Genomic DNA, 18,691 nt, shown 5'->3' on the forward strand with positions numbered 1-18,691 from the left:
GCTTCCCCGGCCGGATTATTACAACCCTTGCCTATTCCAGAAGCAATTTGGGAGGATTTGGCCATGGATTTTATTACGGGTCTACCTAAATCAAAAGGGTTTGAAGTAATCCTAGTGGTGATCGACAGACTCTCTAAGTATGGGCACTTCCTACTCCTTAAGCATCCGTACACTGCTTGCTCAGTAGCTGACATCTTTGCACGTAATGTGATCAAATTGCATGGGGTCCCGAAAACCATTGTCAGTGATAGAGACGCGGTGTTCATGAGCCTATTCTGGTCCGAATTATTCAAACTACAAGGGACTCAACTCAAGATGAGCACGGCTTACCATCCAGAAACGGATGGGCAAAGTGAAGCTTTGAACAAATGTGTAGAAACCTATCTTCGGTGTTTCTGCTCGGAGCAGCCCAAGGGTTGGTCGCAGTGGGTACACTGGGCAGAGTATTGGTACAATACCTCTTTTCAAACGTCGGCTGGAATGACACCTTTCGAAGTAGTGTATGGGAGAAGACCACCAACTCTCATTAAGTTTCTTCCTGAAGAAACTAAGGTGCCAGCAGTAGCCCAAGCATTAGAGGATCGAGATGAGTTATTGAGGCAGCTGAGATACAATCTAGAAAGGGCCCAACAACGCATGACCAAATATGCTAATAAACACCGTCGGGAGGTTCATTACCAAGAAGGTGATGTGGTGTACCTGAAGTTGCGACCACACCGCCAAAATTCAGTTACTACAAGGGTCTTCCAGAAGCTGGCAGCAAGATACTACGGACCCTACAGAATTTTGAAGAGAGTGGGACAAGTGGCATATCGCTTGAAATTACCGGAAGGGTCCAAAATACATCCAGTATTTCATGTATCTTGTCTGAAAAAGGCAATAGGGCATGACCCGAATGAAGTTCAGTTGCCAAGAGAGGTAGACACTGACTTGTTCCTCGCTTTTGAACCCGTGGAAATCGTGGCTGAAAGAACAAAAAATAAAAGAGGGCACTTAATCCAACAGATACTGGTGCGGTGGAAGGGAAGAACAAGGGAAGAAGCAACATGGGAAGACAAAGAAGAATTCAAGGCACAATTTCCAGAATTTCGCCTTGAGGACAAGGCGAATCTTGAAGAAGCCGGGCATGTTATGGACCCAAACTCATTGGGCCCAGAGACTTCTAAGTTAGCAAGTCCAGAGAATGAAGAGCCCAATAAACAGAGGCCCAAGATTGTAAACGTATATTCTAGAAGAAGGAAGGAGAGAGGTGGGTGAGAGCTAGAGGGGGGGTAAGCTAGAGGTCATTCAGTTATATAGATTGATGAGTCACTAACAGTTTGTTAGTGTGAGAGAGTGAGAGTGATTGTAACAAGATTCTGTTATTCCCATTTCATATATTTCAATACATATTTTGGTTGCAAATCGGAGGTTCCTAACATATACATATTCCCAATCTCTCATCAAATCTAAAATCGAAACATTTTTAAAATCATGATGGGTTCCAATCCACATTGCAATGTTAAATCTTTATTTTTTCCCAGCATTTTTCTTCAGTTTCTTCTTTGTCTTAAAAAATTCTTCGATTCCTTCCCAACCACACCGTCCAGCATATGCAATGCACCACCACTTGCCAAAATTTTTTTCCCCTGGTAATAGTAATAGGAATTACCCAAACCAATCGAAGCTCTTACAAAGCTCTAGCCCACAATTTGTTTATGAATGAACAGTGGATGAGCATATGATCCTGATTGTCTGTTTCATTTCTGCACAACACACACCAGTTTGGGCACAAAGCAATTGAGGGCCATCTTTTTTGAATCCTCTCCGAGGTTGGTAGTTTACCTTGAGATGTTATCCAAGAAAATATCTGGATCTTTTTTGGGACGGGAACTTTCCAAATAACATGGAAAAGAGGAAAAAAAGGAAAGCGAGTATGTGGAAAAAACGAATCATAGAAGGATCCCTAATAACTTGGACAACTGAATAATCTCCTCTCTCACAACTCTTCTAAAATGAAAATCCCAGGAATGGGTAGACAAGACATTATCAAAATGGACAAAATGAACCATAGGTAGATTGTGAAATGTTGATAGTTGAAATAAAGCTGGAAAAATATCTTTAAAAGAAGAATCCCCCACCAACTATCCTCCCAAAATCTGACTTTGTTACCTTCTCTCACCCTAACTGACACTCTCAGCTTAAAAGTCGGGTATAATCGGGAAATAAACTTCCATGGGCACCTGAACGTTACGTTTCTTAGCCAACCCCGCATCCCACCCATTTTCTTGCAACCCATATTTACTTAATAATTTTCTTCCACAATGTCCCTCCTTTCTCAAAAAATCTCCACCACCACTTTCCCAGCAATGCCTTGTTTCTTAATATAATATTCCCAACACCCAAGCCTCCTTTTTCCTTCGGTTTACACACATGGTTCCACGCGACCAAATGGCTATGAACATCTCCATCCGCTTCATCCCATAAAAAATTTCTTGAAATATTCTCCATCGATTCCGCTATTTCTTTAGGGACCCTGAATAAAGACATATAATAGATCTGAATAGAATTCAAAACCGACAAAATCAGTGTTAATCTTCCACCTCTTGACAAGAAAGATTTCTTCCAACTTGTCAATTTTTTCGACATCTTAGTCACAACGGGATCCCAAAATGATGCTTGTAACGGATTGCCACCCAAAGGCACGCCCAAGTACTTAATAGGCCACATCTCCTTACCATATCGGACTTGTTGTGCTAACATTTCAACTTTTCTTTGATCACCGTGAATATCCAACAAAGCACTTTTTTCCCAATTGATTTTTAATCCAGACATTTCACAAAACGCTCTCACCACTTGCACCAGGAACCTGATGTGATCTTCATTCTGCACAAAGAACAGTGTGTCGTCCGCAAACTGAATGTGAGATAACTCTATCTTGTTTCTACCAACCTCGAACCCCCTTATGATACTCCTTTCCTTAGCTTTGTTGATCAATCTCCCCAACACTTCCACCACCAAGGATCTCCTTGTCTAAGACCTTTAAAAGCCCTAAATTTACCTCTCGGTCTCCCATTAATCATGACAGAGAATGAAACATTCGACACACAACCTTTCATCCAAGATCTCCATCTTCTTCCAAACCCTTTTTTCTTCAGAACAAAATCCAAAAAATCCCAGCTCACTTTGTCATAAGCCTTTTTGAAATCCACCTTCAAAACCCATCCCCTCTTTTTCTTTATTCTCCCCTCTTCGAGGAGTTCATTCGCTATGAGGCCACAATCTAGGATTTGTCTTCCTTCAACGAAAGCATTCTGAGATTCAGATATAGTATATGTTATCACAGTCTTAATTCTCGCTGTTAGGACTTTCGCTATGATCTTATACAAACTTGTAGTCAGGCTTATCGGTCTAAAATCCTTCACTTTATTCGATTCAGCTTTCTTTCGTATCAAACAAATATATGTTTCATTAGTTGCTCCATTTATGATCCCGCTTTGAAAGAGCTCATCAAAAACCTTCATTAGATCTCTTTTGACTATATCCCAACAATCTTGAAAAAAAGCCAAAGTAAATCCATCTGCCCCCGGACTCTTCCCTCCATCACACTGAAAGATTGCTTTCTTAACCTCCTCTTCCGTGAATTTTTTTTCTAACTCTCGACTTAAATCATCTTCAATGGGGCACCACTCCACTCCTTCAATACCCCAACATCTCGTATCTGTCAAACTGTACAATTCCTTAAAGAACTTTAAAATAATGGAGACAATTTCATCCTCATCCGTTGTAATTGAACCATCATGTCTTTCCAATCTGTCAATGGTAGCCTTGCTCTTCCGTTGATTCAGAAGTGAGTGAATTTTTTTTGTGTTTTGATCCTCCTCGATAATCCATTTGACCTTGCTCTTCTGATAATAGATTTGATTCTTTCGACGTATCAACTCTTCTAGCAACAATTTTGTTTTTTTTTCATTCACTACTTCTTCCGATCCCCGACCCTCTCTCTCTAATTTGTCCAGTCAGCCGATTTTTTTTGTTAACTCTGCTGATTTCATTTCCACTATCCCATAAACCTCTTCATTCCATCTTTTAATGTCACCCTTCATTGCCTTGAGTTTCATCATTGCCTTGAAACCTTGCATTATTCCACGACGATTGGGCCAAATTTTTAAAGCTTGGATGCCTCAACCACACATTCTCGAATCTAAAAGGCATCGGACCCCACTTACTTTTTTTCCAAATCAAAGACCACTGGGTAATGATCCGAGGTGATTCTTGGCAACATTGTTTGTCTATGACATGGATAAATTTCAGTCCATCCCACCGTGAACAAAAATCTGTCTAATATGCAACATATGGGTGAGTCCCTAAAATTCGACCATGTGAACTTTCCATTCAGTGATGGTGTATCGCACAACTCTAGTTCCTGTATCAGTGTATCAAAAGAGAACATGCTTGAGATCTGTGAACGACTATTAATTTTCTCTTGTAATGATCTGACTACTTTAAAATCTCCCCCCAAACACCATCTATCCCCACAAATAACCCTCAACCCTGCCAGTTCATCCCAAAAGTTATTTCTTAGTCTCGGTTGACATGGACCATAGACCGCTGTAAACCACCAGTCGTTATGAGCATCTTTTTGAATATGAATTGAAACCGAGAACTCCCCAATCAAATTATCCTTAACCGAAATGACCCTTGGATCCCACATAATCAGAAATCCCCCTGACCGACCAACTGCAGAAAGTGACCCACTCCACAAACCTCGACTTCCATATACTTGCAATATATCTCCTTTCCACCACCTCTCGTTTAACTTCCTGCAGCACTATTAAATCTGGTTTTTCTTTGGCAAGAACATCACGTATCAATCCCCTACGTGTAGCTGAAACACCCCCTCTGATGTTCCATGAAAAAAATTTTCATCGATTCACTTCAGCAGCCCCTGTATATTCTCTCTGTATCTGCATTCATGATTCTCCTCCATCCTTCCTGTCTTCTTTGAGATTCGAGAACTCCACCTTCTGTACACCCATCTTTTTTAAACACTCATTTTCATCTATCCTCTTAGGATCCTCCATGCCCAGTCCCACGTCTATCGAACCTTCATCCAACCCATATTGCGGCCCTAAGAAAATGTTTCCTGATATACCCAACTTTTCAACCGAAGTTGTAACTCCCACCCCAACCTTATTCTCAACCCACCCACCACCCCCTCTATTTAACCTGACAAGGAAAGAGAATGAAAAGAAGATTGATCATGATTAGAAATATTGGGTATATTGCAACCTTACTCGGACAATCTTCAAAAAAATCCCCCAAATCATCGAACTCCAGTGACTGCATTGTCGACTTTTCCGAATGTTCAGAGATATGACTTTTTTTTTGATAGGAAACAATATATTAATTTAGAAATCAAGTTACAAATTACAATAAGCGGATAAGAGATCCGCTCTAAATAAGTTAAAATAGATCAAGCAACACCGATATCATGAGATTACAAATTTCCAGTCCCTAGCTAAGTCTTCGATAGTAAGATGTCGATATTCACGCAGTATCGTTGACCAGCTTGCAACCCTGAATTTAATTTTATCCCAGACCTCATCAACTTACTCCGACTTCTCTTCAAATATTCTTGCATTCCTTTCCAGCCAAACGGAGGACCAAAATACACAATGAACAATTAAGAACCAAAACTTCAGATGTTTTCTTCCAGATTCCAAACATGGTTCCATAGTAAACATCTCCTTTGCCTTTTCCGGAGAAACCCACACCAACTCCAACTCTGAGTATCTGCTGCCAAATTTTTGAAGTAAACGGACAGCGAAGTAGTATATGATCTTGACTTTCCTCATTCCTTCGACACAAACAGCACCATTGCGGACTTAATACACATGCCGGACCACCTTCTTTGCACTGAGTCATTAGTTTGTAACTTCCCCAACGCCACAATCCACGAAAACACTTGAACCTTCGGTGGTGCAGGTATTTTCCAGATGTTATGGCAACAATTAAAGGCAATAGGAGTGAATGAGGAAAAGAAAGAATTGTAAAAAGATTTAACAGAGAACTGCCCTGAAGGATCTCCCACCCAACTTCTGTAATCCTCTACACCCCACTCCAATCTAACATCCCGTAAAACCCCTAACAGATCAATGTACTCTCTCTCTTCTCTCTCATTAAAATTCCTTCTAAACCGGACATCCCAATGAATTACTAAGTTGACTCGGCTACTAACTAAGTCAACAAAGCTTAAGATAGGTTTATTGGTTAGAATGCTAAGCCAAAAAAGAGAAGGAAAGCGAACTTTAAACGAGACTCCTCCTACCCACTCATCCTCCCAAAACCGAATGATATTACCCTCTTTAAGCAACCCTCGAACCAACTGATGAAAAGCCGGATAAGATCGAGAAATGCATTTCCAAGGACTTTTGAAAGTCGTTTTCTCCGCCAACCCCAAATCCCATCCATTTTCTTGAGTACCATAAATGCTTCTGATCACCTTAATCCACATACTCTCCCTTTCTACCGAACATCTCCACCACCATTTTCCAAGGAGCGCTATATTTCGTAAACATATATTACCCAACCTCTATCTTTAGGTTTGCACACTTGTCCCCAAAGTACTACATGACAATGATTTTCCCCATCGGCCCCATCCCAAAGAAAGTTCCTCATCAATCTTTCCATTATGATCCCCACCTTATTCGGCACTCTGAAAATTGACATAAAATACGATGGCATGTCACTTAAAACAGCTTTGATTATAGTTAATCGACCCCTCCTTGAGAGAAAAGATTTTTTCCAGCTCGCCAATTTTTTTTTTTCATTTTGGTTAAAACCGGTTCCCAGAACTCCATGGTCAATGGGTTGCCTCCCAAAGGAACCCCTATGTATTTAAGCGGAAAATTGCCTCTTTTGCACCCAATTGTGAAAGCCATTCCATCGATTTCCTCGTCTGCCATATTCAAGCCCACCACCGTACTTTTATCCAGGTTAATCTCAAGCCCTGCTAGTACTCCGAACCTCTTGAGTAGTTCCAAAATTTCCAGCAAGTGCAGCCTTGATTGTGCAAAGAATAACGTGTCATCTGCAAATTGTAAGTGAGAAATTTGAACATTTTGTCTACCTACCTCAAGCCCTCTCACTTTGTTCTTTGCCTTATCAACCATCCTTCCAACCCATCAACAACTAAATTAAAAAGGAATGGTGATAGGGGGTCTTTTTGCCTTAGTCCTCTCTCCCCTTTGAATTTTCCCCGTGGCCTTCCGTTGATAAAAATTGAGTATGAAACATTAGAGACGCAACCCATAATCCACTTCCTCCACCTCACTCCGAATCCTTTCTTTCGTAAAACAAATTCCAAAAATCTCCAATAGACGTTATCATAAGCTATTCCCAAATCAAAACACCCCTCTTTTTATTTTTGCGATAAAGCTCCACCACCTCATTGGCGATTAAACAGCAGTCCAAAATTTGTCTTCCTTTAATAAAGGTACACTGATTCTCCGCAACTGTGGAAGTAATTACTCTTTTCAATCTGTTCGTCAAGACCTTAGCCAAAATTTTGTACAAACTCGTTATTAGGCTAATCGGTCTGAAATCTTTTATCCTGGTTGCATCCTGTTTCTTAGGAATGAGACAAATAAGTTTCATTTGTGATGCCATTAACATTACCGCTTTGAAAAAATTCAGCAAACACCTTCACTACATCTTCTTTGACCGTGTCTCAATTATGTTGAAAGAAGGCCATTGTGAAGCCATCCGGCCCCGCAGCCTTGCACCCATCGCTTTCAAACACCGAATTTTTAATCTCTTCTTCCAAAAATGGTGCCTTCAACTCTGGTTTGATTCCTATCAATCTCGCTCCATTCCAAACCACATAACTCCTCGACATCTCCATCGAATTCTCCCTGCTCCCCTTCTGACTTCCTATACAACCTTTTATAAAATCCTAAAATTTCCTCTTCAATCTGTATCTCCTCAGTGACCGTCGACCCGTCCTCCAATACAACTTTATCTATCAAGGCTTTGTTCCTTCTATTGGTCAACATGGAATGAAAATTTTTTGTGTTTTGATCCTCTTCCTTCATCCAATTTAATTTTGGCATTGCATTTGCGATCTTCTGAGCAATTGTTTTTCCAACTCGAGTCTCAAGTCCTTCCTTTCCACTTGCAACAATTCAGACCACCTCCCCATCCCCTCTAATTCATCCAGCCTTTGAATACCACTGATCAACTCCCTAATTCGAATTCCCGCATCTCCGAACACCTCTTTGTTCCATTTGGAAACTTCTTCTTTGATCCTTTTCAATTTCTTCATGAACTTATAACCTTCCCATCTCTGATTTGTCTCATAATTCCACCATTCTTTAACCAAATCTTTGAACGTAGGTTGTGACAGCCAAACATTCTCAAACCTGAAAGGCACAGGACCCCATCGTACTTTAGTTGTGTCGAACGAGACTGGGCAGTGATCCGAGGTGGTTCTTGGCAAAACCGTCTGTCTATAATCGGGGAATATTTCACTCTAGCCCTTAGAAAAGAGAAATCTGTCTAAGCGACAACAAATTGGTGTCACCCGAAAATTCGACCACGTGTATTTTGCATTCATTAGTGGGGGATCTTGAAGCAGTATGTGGATTGCTCATCACTATGATTGTAACAATCTTTATTAATAAAATAAAAATAGTTTCTGATAAAAAAAAACTCATCTATCAAACAATCAAAACATCTCATGCTCGTGGTTATCGATAGGCTGTTCATTTTTTCTCCCGTATTTTTGACCACGTTAAAGTCGCCTCCTATGCACCACCTATCATCGCATATAGAGTTCAGCCCGGCGATTTCATCCCAAAAAAATTCTCTGTTTCGCGGCTTAACCGGCCCATAAATAGCCGAAAACCACCACTTGATTCCATAATGCCTACGAATTTCAATCGAAACCGAAAATTCTCCTATCAAATTGTCACACACCACCGCCACCACTCTCGGATCCCACATCACCAGAATACCCCCCGCTCTTCCCATCGAAGGTAGACAAACCCATTCAACAAATCTCGATTTCCAAACACTGGCCACAAATTTTCTATCCACCCGTTCTCTTTTAGTTTCCAAGAGTACCACTATTTCTTGTTTTTAACTTGTAAAACATTCCGGATTAATTCCCTCCTAGCAATTGCTGCTCCACCTCTAATATTCCAGGAGCATATTTTCATAATGAAACATTGGTTCCCTTTGAAGTTCAGCCTCTCTCATAATTGATGCCACACTTCAATCTATGCAATTCTCTACTCAAAATACCACTCGACCTTTTAGCCCCTTCCAACCGACTTCCATCTGTGACTATCTCTTCCGTTCTTTTTTCAGCGCATTTGCTATTAACCTTCTCAGCCACTTTGGAAATTTCTTTCTCGATACCCGGCTTTTCATCTACACCCCCTGCCCTCCTCCCAAAATACCACTAGACAACCCCGAAACCGTAAAAGATGCTGGAAAGAGGGAATGAAGCATGAAAGAATGATTTAAAATCGAAGAATGTAATCCAGTCCATACCTGACCACGTTGGAACTTGTATTTACCACTTCTTGTGGTATGCCGGAAGAAGTAGGTTTTTTTATTGGTGAGAACAACCCTGACATAGTTACGAAATCTTCTTCCATTGTATCTGTTTGCTCAGATCGAATTGAATTGTGACTTTCTGTATCTGAGGATGCCAGGACATCCTCTAGCAACTCATCTTGTAATCCGTCAAATTCTATATCATCTATGCCATCGAAATCATAATCCGCTTCGTCGCACTGTTTATACCTGTGATGTTGATCCCATGTGAACTTAAATCTTCATTGTTCTCGACAGCAACTATCTTAGATATTCTGTAGTAAGTTTGTTCGTAATTAGGCATAGATAATTTACTGCTCTTAACTCCCTCACCACTGTCCCGCACCTTGGTTTTCTTATCATCAATTGATTTGATTGGTGAACTTTGAAATTTTGATTGGTCTTTTGGATCGAGTTTCGATAGGATTTTAATCACCTTCCGACCTGCACTTGATGTCGAATTGACGCTGGAGTTGCTGATATTTTTAGATTTTCCTTTCGTTCTATCGAAACATGCGTTTCTCCACTCTCCTTCGAGATGCTGGCCGATCCACTATGAAATTCCTTATTTCCGTTAGCTAATGCGTGGTCTGTTAAGCCATTATTATCTTGATTCCCACAACTAACCCCACCTTTGAACCCTTCCCTGAGATTTTGGTTCCTGCGTAAGTTTGTATTACCCCACCCCGCCAAGGTTCTCTTGCCATTTACCACCACTTGAGCGTGAGTTAGCTTTTCATACTGATGATAAGCTAAAGGGTCAAAGGATTCAACCCTTATACTTATCTCTCTTAATTCTCCTTGTAGTGTAATCTGCAATCTATTAAGAATGAACCCTCCTTCAGTGCCTTTAACCTTGATTTTAGCCGCACCAAGATCACTAAAAGTTAATGTATCCGGGCTGATTTCCATCAATCCTCCACAGTGATCCCCGATGATTTTAAAATTATCCGGCAACCACATGTTCCAGGGTAATCCAAAGATACTAATCCAGCTATCACATCATTTTTCAACAATGTCCGCCTTGTTGATATCTTTTGTCCATCCCTCAAAATCCAATGAAATCCCATTATCGAAGAACCCTCTTTTCAACTTCAGGTAAAAAGAGAATTCATCTGCACTTGAAGGCCACCACTCCTTGATTTAATTTTTTCTCCCAATTTCCATCATCATCATCTTGTATATCTATGTCATCCTCAATGAATGATAAATCTTTGAAGCTTCTCCCTTTTGCACATAACATGAATCATGATGTGACTTGATATGTTTCCTACGATAAACATGCTCAAACTTCCTTTCATTGGGATTACTCTACATCTCTGTTTCTGGATGACCTGATTTTTGTGTCTTTGAGATGTTCACCGATTCATTCGTCCCTTTATGAAAATCATTTTCAACTTTCGGCTTTAACAATTTTTGAGAATCTTGATTTGCTTCCCACGATACCATGGTTCGGATACACAATTTCGACCGCCTGAATATTCCGAACTGCCCATGTTCTGTTGTCCTTTGATCTGTGATTTGGTATCCATCTTCAAAAATTCACCCTTCTGATTATGATCTGCAGATTCATCTTCATATGTTATTGGCTGAAATTTAGTGTCATCCGAATTTGTTTTTTGAATGTCATTTGTAGTTGTTACGTTTGTATCTGTTCCTTGAAGTTCTTTTGCTCTACCCCATCCCGCCATCACTCTAGCTCCATTAACCACCACTTGTGCATAAGATCTTTTTTCATACATATCATATGCTGCTAAGTTGACCGAATCCACTACAATGCGAATAATCATAGGACCTCTTTGAGTTTGGATCTTCATATTTCTATTGATGAACCCGCCTTCAATTCCCACTACTTCGATTTTTGATGCCGACAAATCTTTGAGTAGAATAGTGTCTTGACTGATACTCAACAAGCCTCCACATTGCTCACCAATATTTTTGAAGAGATCTGTGGACCATAAGTCCCAAGGTATCCCCAATAAACGCACCCAACTATTACAACATTCGAAAACTTCTTCTTCACTGTTGATTTGCTGATTCCATTTCTCAAATGACAAGGTAACTTTGTTTTCCAGAAAGCATTTCTTCAATCGCAAATAGAAGGATGCATCCTCTTCGTTATCTGGCCACCATAGTGCTTTGTTGGCTTGGACTGGGAATAATTCAATCTTTCTTTGGACTGCCTTCCCAAGGGTAGTACGCACCAAATCCCACGATATGTTGACACAGTCCCTTGTAATGATGAGAACTTTACTCCGATCCTTAGCCATACATGCTGGTAAATGATCAAAAGTGGCAGCTTCTGAAATCACCGTATTAATTTACTTCGGACTAAATTTTGCACGCTTTTGTGCTTGTTCCATAGGCTTCCTTTCATCTCTGATGCATGATACATCATCCCTTCTTTTTATCATGACTTAGACAGGTGTTTGTATACTCATGGTTAGACTTTGGGTGTTGAGTTCACGTCCTAACACCTTTTAGAAGAGCAATGAAAAGGTTTAATGGTGTTGAAGAATTTGGTTCAACAGAAAATGACTGAGTTATACTCTACCTGGAGTTGAAGAGACTCTGATATTTGGATCTATTTTCGGATCAGACACCTGGTCATGTGGAAGCATGGTGTCTTCTTTACTTTAAAGTGGCTGTGTGCTCTATATTTTTATCCCCTCTATGTCTTATTGCTCAATAATCAACATAGTATCAGAGCAAGGAACAAGAAACTAGTAGTGCATATTATTATTTTCATTCTTCACTTAATTAGGATATAATGCAACTCATTATATACACACACTCTTAACTTTTCTTGACTATGGAAGTAATTCCTATGAAATCAAAATCTTTTCATAATATATTAATTTCTAGATAGAACAGAATTTGCAACATTTCCTATTTCTCTACAATCTTTATGTTTGTTGCATGTTTTATATTTCACAGCTGTTACCTTGCCCTAGGGGAAGTTGAGAATGCAATTCTTCATTATATGAAGTGTTTGCAAGCAGGGTCTGATGTCTGTGCAGACAGGAAGCTTTTGATTGAAGCCTCTGAGGGTCTTGATAAGGCGCAGGTAATGAAATCAACTAAATTATTGTGATTGAATTCCATTGACATTGGAATGATTGCTTGTTAGAATTTGTCTTTAAACCAAGTAATCTTTTCCAGTATATAGAAATCATGGGTGCGACAGTGTAAAAATTTATGGTTTTTCTAACACTTGGATTATGAATCATCGTATTTTTGTCTCAGAAAGGGCCTACTTTTACTGGAATGCTGTTGCTTTTTATTGTTTTGTATTCACTATTCTTTGGAGAAAAATTGGTGACATTTTTTTATTTATATACATTTATAAAATGGAAGGATTTGCAAAATTTGAATGGAAACAAATGAATTCAGATTCATGCTATAAATCTAATTAGTCTTGATCTTGGATGATGATATTATGATCTATTTTTTTACAGACGGTGCTACTATTTCTTTTGAATCTAATCCACGAAATAATTTGATCTATGGACAACATCATTGTGGTACCTAAGTATTGTCATTTCCCATCTTTTTGTTCATAAAACTTTAGAAACTTTTTGTGCGTTTGCCTTTCCGCAGAACCTAAGTATTGTCATTTCCAATCTTTAGATTTAACATGCACTCTATTCCTTGATACCAAATTAGTGAGTGGGTCTTGTAAATTTGCTAGATTGGTTCAGATGCCAAAGCCAAATTTCTGAATTTTGAAAATACTGAGCGCCATTGACACATTGATGGTCGTGATAATTCTCAAAGGTTTTGACTGTGTTGTCCTCCTGAAAATAATGAAATAATATAGCTTGAAATCTCTTTTTTTTTTTGGCTTTTAGAAAGCTGGTGAATTAATAAAGCAAGCAGCGGAACTTTTGAGACGAAGAACTTGTAGTGATTCAGATTCTGCTATCAGTGTAATTGGAGAGGCTTTGATGATTAGCCCTTACTCGGAAAAATTCCTTCAAATGAAAGTGGATGCTCTTCTTATGGTATGAAATGATAGTCTCCAAAAAAGGCAATCTGTTGTATTTAATGGTTTAAAATCCAAAGATGTAATTCTTGACTATACTCGACCTTTTGGTTTACAACGTCATGTACAAATATTGTTCTGTATTTAACTTACAGTTGAGGAAATATGACGAGCTGATTCAGTTATGCGAGAAGACTCTTGGAGCTGTAGAGTCAAACTTTCTGGTGTCTGGTGACAACAGCCAGTCAGGGGAGTTTCATGAATCTGACTTGAAGAGGTTTCCTTCTTTTAGAATCTGGTGCTGCTCACTGATCCTTAAGTCCTACTTCTACTTAGGAAAACTTGAGGAAGCACTTGTTTTTCTAAAGAATCAAGAAGAATCAATGTTTCCCTTACAACGGTATTTAGCTTGTATAAGATTTTAGAATTGCTCTTTCTCCGACCCACAGCTTTATATTATTCCCTTGACTTGTTCTTTTTACAATCTACCTCTGTAGGAGTGAAGGGAAAACTCTAGAATCTATGATCCCATTAGTTGGTACTATACGTGAACTGTTGTCCCATAAGGTGAGTTTGTTCATTGTTTTAGATCAGTCTCTTTGTTTAACACATCCATCTTGAAAACTTAGCCTTTGAGTAGTAGATAGATCAGTTGATACAGGTTTATACATGGGAATCATGTTCCTTATGATCGACAATGCATGGACAAGTTTTCTCTGATTACATTTCATGCAAGCCAAAATTTTGATGCGGCACACTGTCTTTTCCTGAACTATGTAGGATTTTTAAGATAACACTAGTGAATAATGTATCAATAAGCGAAAAATGTGATTACAAATACCGAAAGTAATCAATGTTAATGCTAAGGAAATATTTTTGCTTGCTGATAGCTTGTACATGAATTTAGAGATTAGTTAGTGGCTTGCTGTTCCTTGGTTTGCGGTTTAAATGTTCCCTATATCTACAAAATGCACTGCCTGACTGCCATAAAGTAACCTACTCTTGACTAGGATTTTTTTTATAACATCAATGCGGTATCGAACTTGTCCTTTCAAGTGTTAAAAGAGATACTTAGACCATTTTGTCTCTTTTCTGTATGTCTTTCCAAAATCTTAGGATTTACAGAATTTCAGAAAAGTTACCTTTGAGATACTCTGAAATTGCATTTATGTTACCTTGTTCTACTACTGATTTTACAAAGAAACCAGGTCTTTATTGGAGTAAGAGTCCTAGGTGATACTTTTTAAATGGGTCAGTTGATAAAATGGTGATCTAGTTGTTTGATCTTGTCGATATCTGGCCATGCTTGTGCTAGTTAATTGTATTTTATTCAGTTGAAAACTTAAGCTTCTTTCATCTGGGCACTTAATATTGATGCTGGCCACATTTGCTAAAATTTATGCTTTGATTCTCCATAATGACGAACCGGATTCCATCTTCCTTTCCTTGATTGCTTCGCTAATAGAAGTATTTTACTTTGTGGTTATGTTTAGTGAATGGTTACCGTATGTCTTTTGATATAGATAAGCACTTATTTAAAATTGTACCAACTAGTAAAAATTGGAGCATCGACCAAGTTTAAAACTTTTCAACTCTCATATTCTAATTATGAACCTGTTGCTACTTAGGCTGCAGGAAATGAAGCATACCAATCAGGAAAGCACACGAATGCTGTTGAGCACTACACTGCTGCTATATCTTGTTCTGTTGAATCGCGCCCTTTTGCAGCAATTTGTTTCTGTAACCGAGCTGCTGCATATCGAGCTATGGGACAAATTATAGATGCCTTGGCAGATTGCAGCCTAGCTATCGCACTTGATGGAAATTATTTTAAGGTGTGGCTCTAAAGCATCATCGGCAAACCTGATTCCTATTACAATGACAATTTTTTTGGAAATGAGAACCTTATGACATGAATATTAATAGCTTTTAGATGTCACACCCTTTATTTTCATAGGAGCCCAACAATTACTTTGTTGAGTTTGATGCAAACTTTTTTACACTGTTCTTGAAGATGCAATTTTTCCTGTGTCAAGCATGCTGTTGGTATCTTTAATTTTATTTAAAAAATTCTTTCATGTGCATGTAGGCCATCTCCAGACGTGCCATGTTACACGAGATGATTAGAGACTATGGACAAGCTAGTATAGATCTTCAAAAATTTGTATCTCTTCAAACGAATGAGGTAGATAAGAAGACAAATCAATCTGGACCACCTGAAAAAATTAATGAACTGCGGCAGGCTCAACATAAACTTTCTGAAATGGAAGAAGCAGCTAGAAAGGAAATTCCCTTAAATATGTATATCATTCTGTAAGTTTCTCTTTTTGTTCATGATAGACTAACTACCTTCCTGTCATAGTTTTATTCTTAGGGCTCATTTGGTTATATTGATAGGATAGTGTGTGATTTTTCTAGTGATAGGTAGTATGATCGATAGGACAAGTAATAAAATGATATAATTATTTTTGTGGGTGTTTGTGGTGGGTGTTTTCTTCTGTTTTGTTCCTCATCATTTGGGGAAAGAACATTGAAAGATGATAAGGTGCAAGGGGTTTGTGGCAATTTAACTCGGGTATAAATTCTCGGATGGAATATCCCATCATGTATCAGGGATGAAGAGTCGTTCAAATCCTGTGAATATTATGGGGCCTTTAGATTTTGAGTGGGCCTATAATTTTTCCACCAAATAAAGGATGAAACATGATACATAATCTATCCTACGCTTATCCCCACTAGGAAACACACCCTTTGTGTATAAAACTATTGTTGTATCACACCTAACCATGCAAAGTTTGCGACTCCAAACAACAAAGAACTAGCCTCTTATAACTGTAAGAAAAAGTTCAAGGATATATTTTTAAATCAAACAAATATATCTGAGATCATTCATTTGATCTCTCTATTTATGAAATGAGAAAAAAATTCTTTCCAACTGTAGTGACATTCTGTGGTTTTAATGATAGGGGAGTTGATCCATCTGCTTCTGCTTCAGAAATCAAGAAAGCTTACCGTAAAGCTGCACTAAAATATCATCCTGACAAGGTTTTAATAAAAGCTATTGCTCACGTCTTGTCTACATTCTCTTAAAGTGACAAGCAGCAGCATTGATGTGTAAAGTATGTAATATATATTTTTTGACGTAGGCTTGTCAATCTTTGGCTAGAAATGAAAATCCAGAAGATGGTATCTGGAAGGAAATAGCAGAAGAGGTCCATAAAGATGCGGACAGGCTCTTTAAAATAATTGGAGAAGCATATGCTGTACTATCAGACCCTTCTAAGGTATGCGATTTGTGAAACGTTGGGGCGTCTTTATAGAATGTAATTGTGTGCAAAGTAGCCATTTTGGTTATGTCAGTGCTATTTTCTTTTTTATTATTTATGTTTTACTTAGTAATGTATCATGTATTGCAGATAATTCATTATTTTTGTTTGTGAATTTCATTTCTCGAAGAAAAAGTAACTCCAAAATTCTTCTTGTTCTGTGATTGATGGATGAACCTCTTTCTTCTCCCTTGATATTCTGATATTCATTGTGACACCCTTTTCATCTCTGTTTTTTTGGCCATGTAGTTAATGTCAAAGTGTGATATATAACACTACACCAAGTCCATTAAAGTATCATCCTGTGGATAATATACCTGCATGCACCATTGAAATCTTCGTTTGCTTGTGTTAATGTCTTGCACATGCAGCGCTCACGATATGATCTGGAAGAAGAGATGAGAAAGACTCCAAACAGAAGCAATCACATGAATTCCTCAAATATGCATTCTGAATTTCAGAATTATTCATTTGGGAGAAGTAGCAATAGAAGACAATGGCAAGAGGCTTGGAGATCATATGGAAACTCGCCCAGAGGATCTGAAAAATATAGATATAATTGGTACTCATGATGACGTTTCTTGATAAGAATCTAAAATTTCAAACCAAGAATCATATCATGGGCATTATGGAATATCAGTATAGATCATGCTATGTTTTCTCCGTTGAAGTTCAAGAAATTTTTCGACCGAATGATTTCACTGACCCAGAAGTAGATGTTTTCTCCATGGAGGCGATAAACATGAACTGGTCTGCTGCATGTAGCTATACTTGGAGGAACAAACATGTTCTATATTCATACTGCCGGAAGGATTGATGTTGTTTGATATTTGCAAGGAGAAAGACACGCTATCGATGCAGGCTAGTGGTATGCCAAAGAGTAGTTGGGAGATGCTTTTGATTTTAACTTCATTGGTCATTTATCGACTAGGTGAGAGTAGCATTGCGTTTTGTCCAAGAAATTTATTTTACGATTCAAAAATTGTGTTGATGTACATAAATTTCTGAGGATTTTTGCTGATGGAAAGGTTGCTATTGTTTTTTTTTTTTTTGGATATTGCAGTTTACGTTGCTATTATTTTTTTAAAAATCTATCTGGGAATCCCTTTTCAACCATCCATGGAGAAGAGTAAGGACGGTTGATTTATATTTAGAAAAGAAACATTCCATGAAATGATGAAACTATTAGGTACGACACTTCAGATCAAAACGTAATATTTGTTGATAAATTAAGCAAGAGTGCATTTTTATAAAATTATTATTATGAGGTACAAGTACGATTGGTTTAATAAAAAATGCAAGTTGTAATACATTGGCAATCGTTTGGACATCAAAATTTTGTTTTCATATTTTTTTTTTCAAAATTTTGAGGTACAAGCAGTGTTCTAAAAAGCTCGCTTAAGTCTCGCTTAAGCTCGTTTAAGCTTGAAGCTTGGAAAAAACGCCCCGCTTCGGAGAAAACGTAAAAAAGCAGTCAAACTGTAGTTTGACCGAATTAAGTATAATTAAGGTGTTTAATTAAGCGTGTTTAACCACAATTAATCGCATCTATTAATTTTTTTATTTTGAAGGTAATAAATTAGGTTTATAATTTCGATGTTTATTTTTTAATTTTAATTATGATTAAGCGTGTCTGATAATGATTTGACAAATATTTAATATTTTTAATGTGTTATAGTTGCAAAAACAAATTAAGATTGTAATTTTGATATTTTATGATTTTATAAATATGAGAATTAATGCATCAGACATAAAATTTATCATATTTATGTATTATTTTATCTATTTATTGGTTTGA

At 38.1% G+C, this 18,691-nt stretch overlaps 1 protein-coding gene across 2 annotated transcripts in view; it reads left to right on the forward strand.

The window, feature by feature from the left end:
- Positions 1-17,942, forward strand: part of LOC140840291 (uncharacterized) — a 38,819-nt gene extending 20,877 nt beyond the window's left edge. The window contains exons 3-11 of one of the 2 annotated variants that reach the window (XM_073207585.1): positions 12,520-12,649; positions 13,434-13,586; positions 13,723-13,967; positions 14,065-14,134; positions 15,196-15,402; positions 15,657-15,880; positions 16,534-16,612; positions 16,714-16,851; positions 17,265-17,942. In XM_073207585.1, coding sequence (XP_073063686.1) covers positions 12,520-12,649; positions 13,434-13,586; positions 13,723-13,967; positions 14,065-14,134; positions 15,196-15,402; positions 15,657-15,880; positions 16,534-16,612; positions 16,714-16,851; positions 17,265-17,465 — 1,447 coding nt within the window. In that variant the 3' untranslated portion in view covers positions 17,466-17,942. Of the gene's footprint in view, positions 1-12,519; positions 12,650-13,433; positions 13,587-13,722; positions 13,968-14,064; positions 14,135-15,195; positions 15,403-15,656; positions 15,881-16,533; positions 16,613-16,713; positions 16,852-17,264 lie in introns of those variants that run through there. The other variant, XM_073207586.1, reaches the window with a different exon arrangement.
- Positions 17,943-18,691: the final 749 nt, after the last annotated feature.

Source organism: Primulina eburnea, chromosome 8, assembly GCF_022965805.1.
Source record: "Primulina eburnea isolate SZY01 chromosome 8, ASM2296580v1, whole genome shotgun sequence".
NCBI lineage: Eukaryota > Viridiplantae > Streptophyta > Magnoliopsida > Lamiales > Gesneriaceae > Primulina > Primulina eburnea.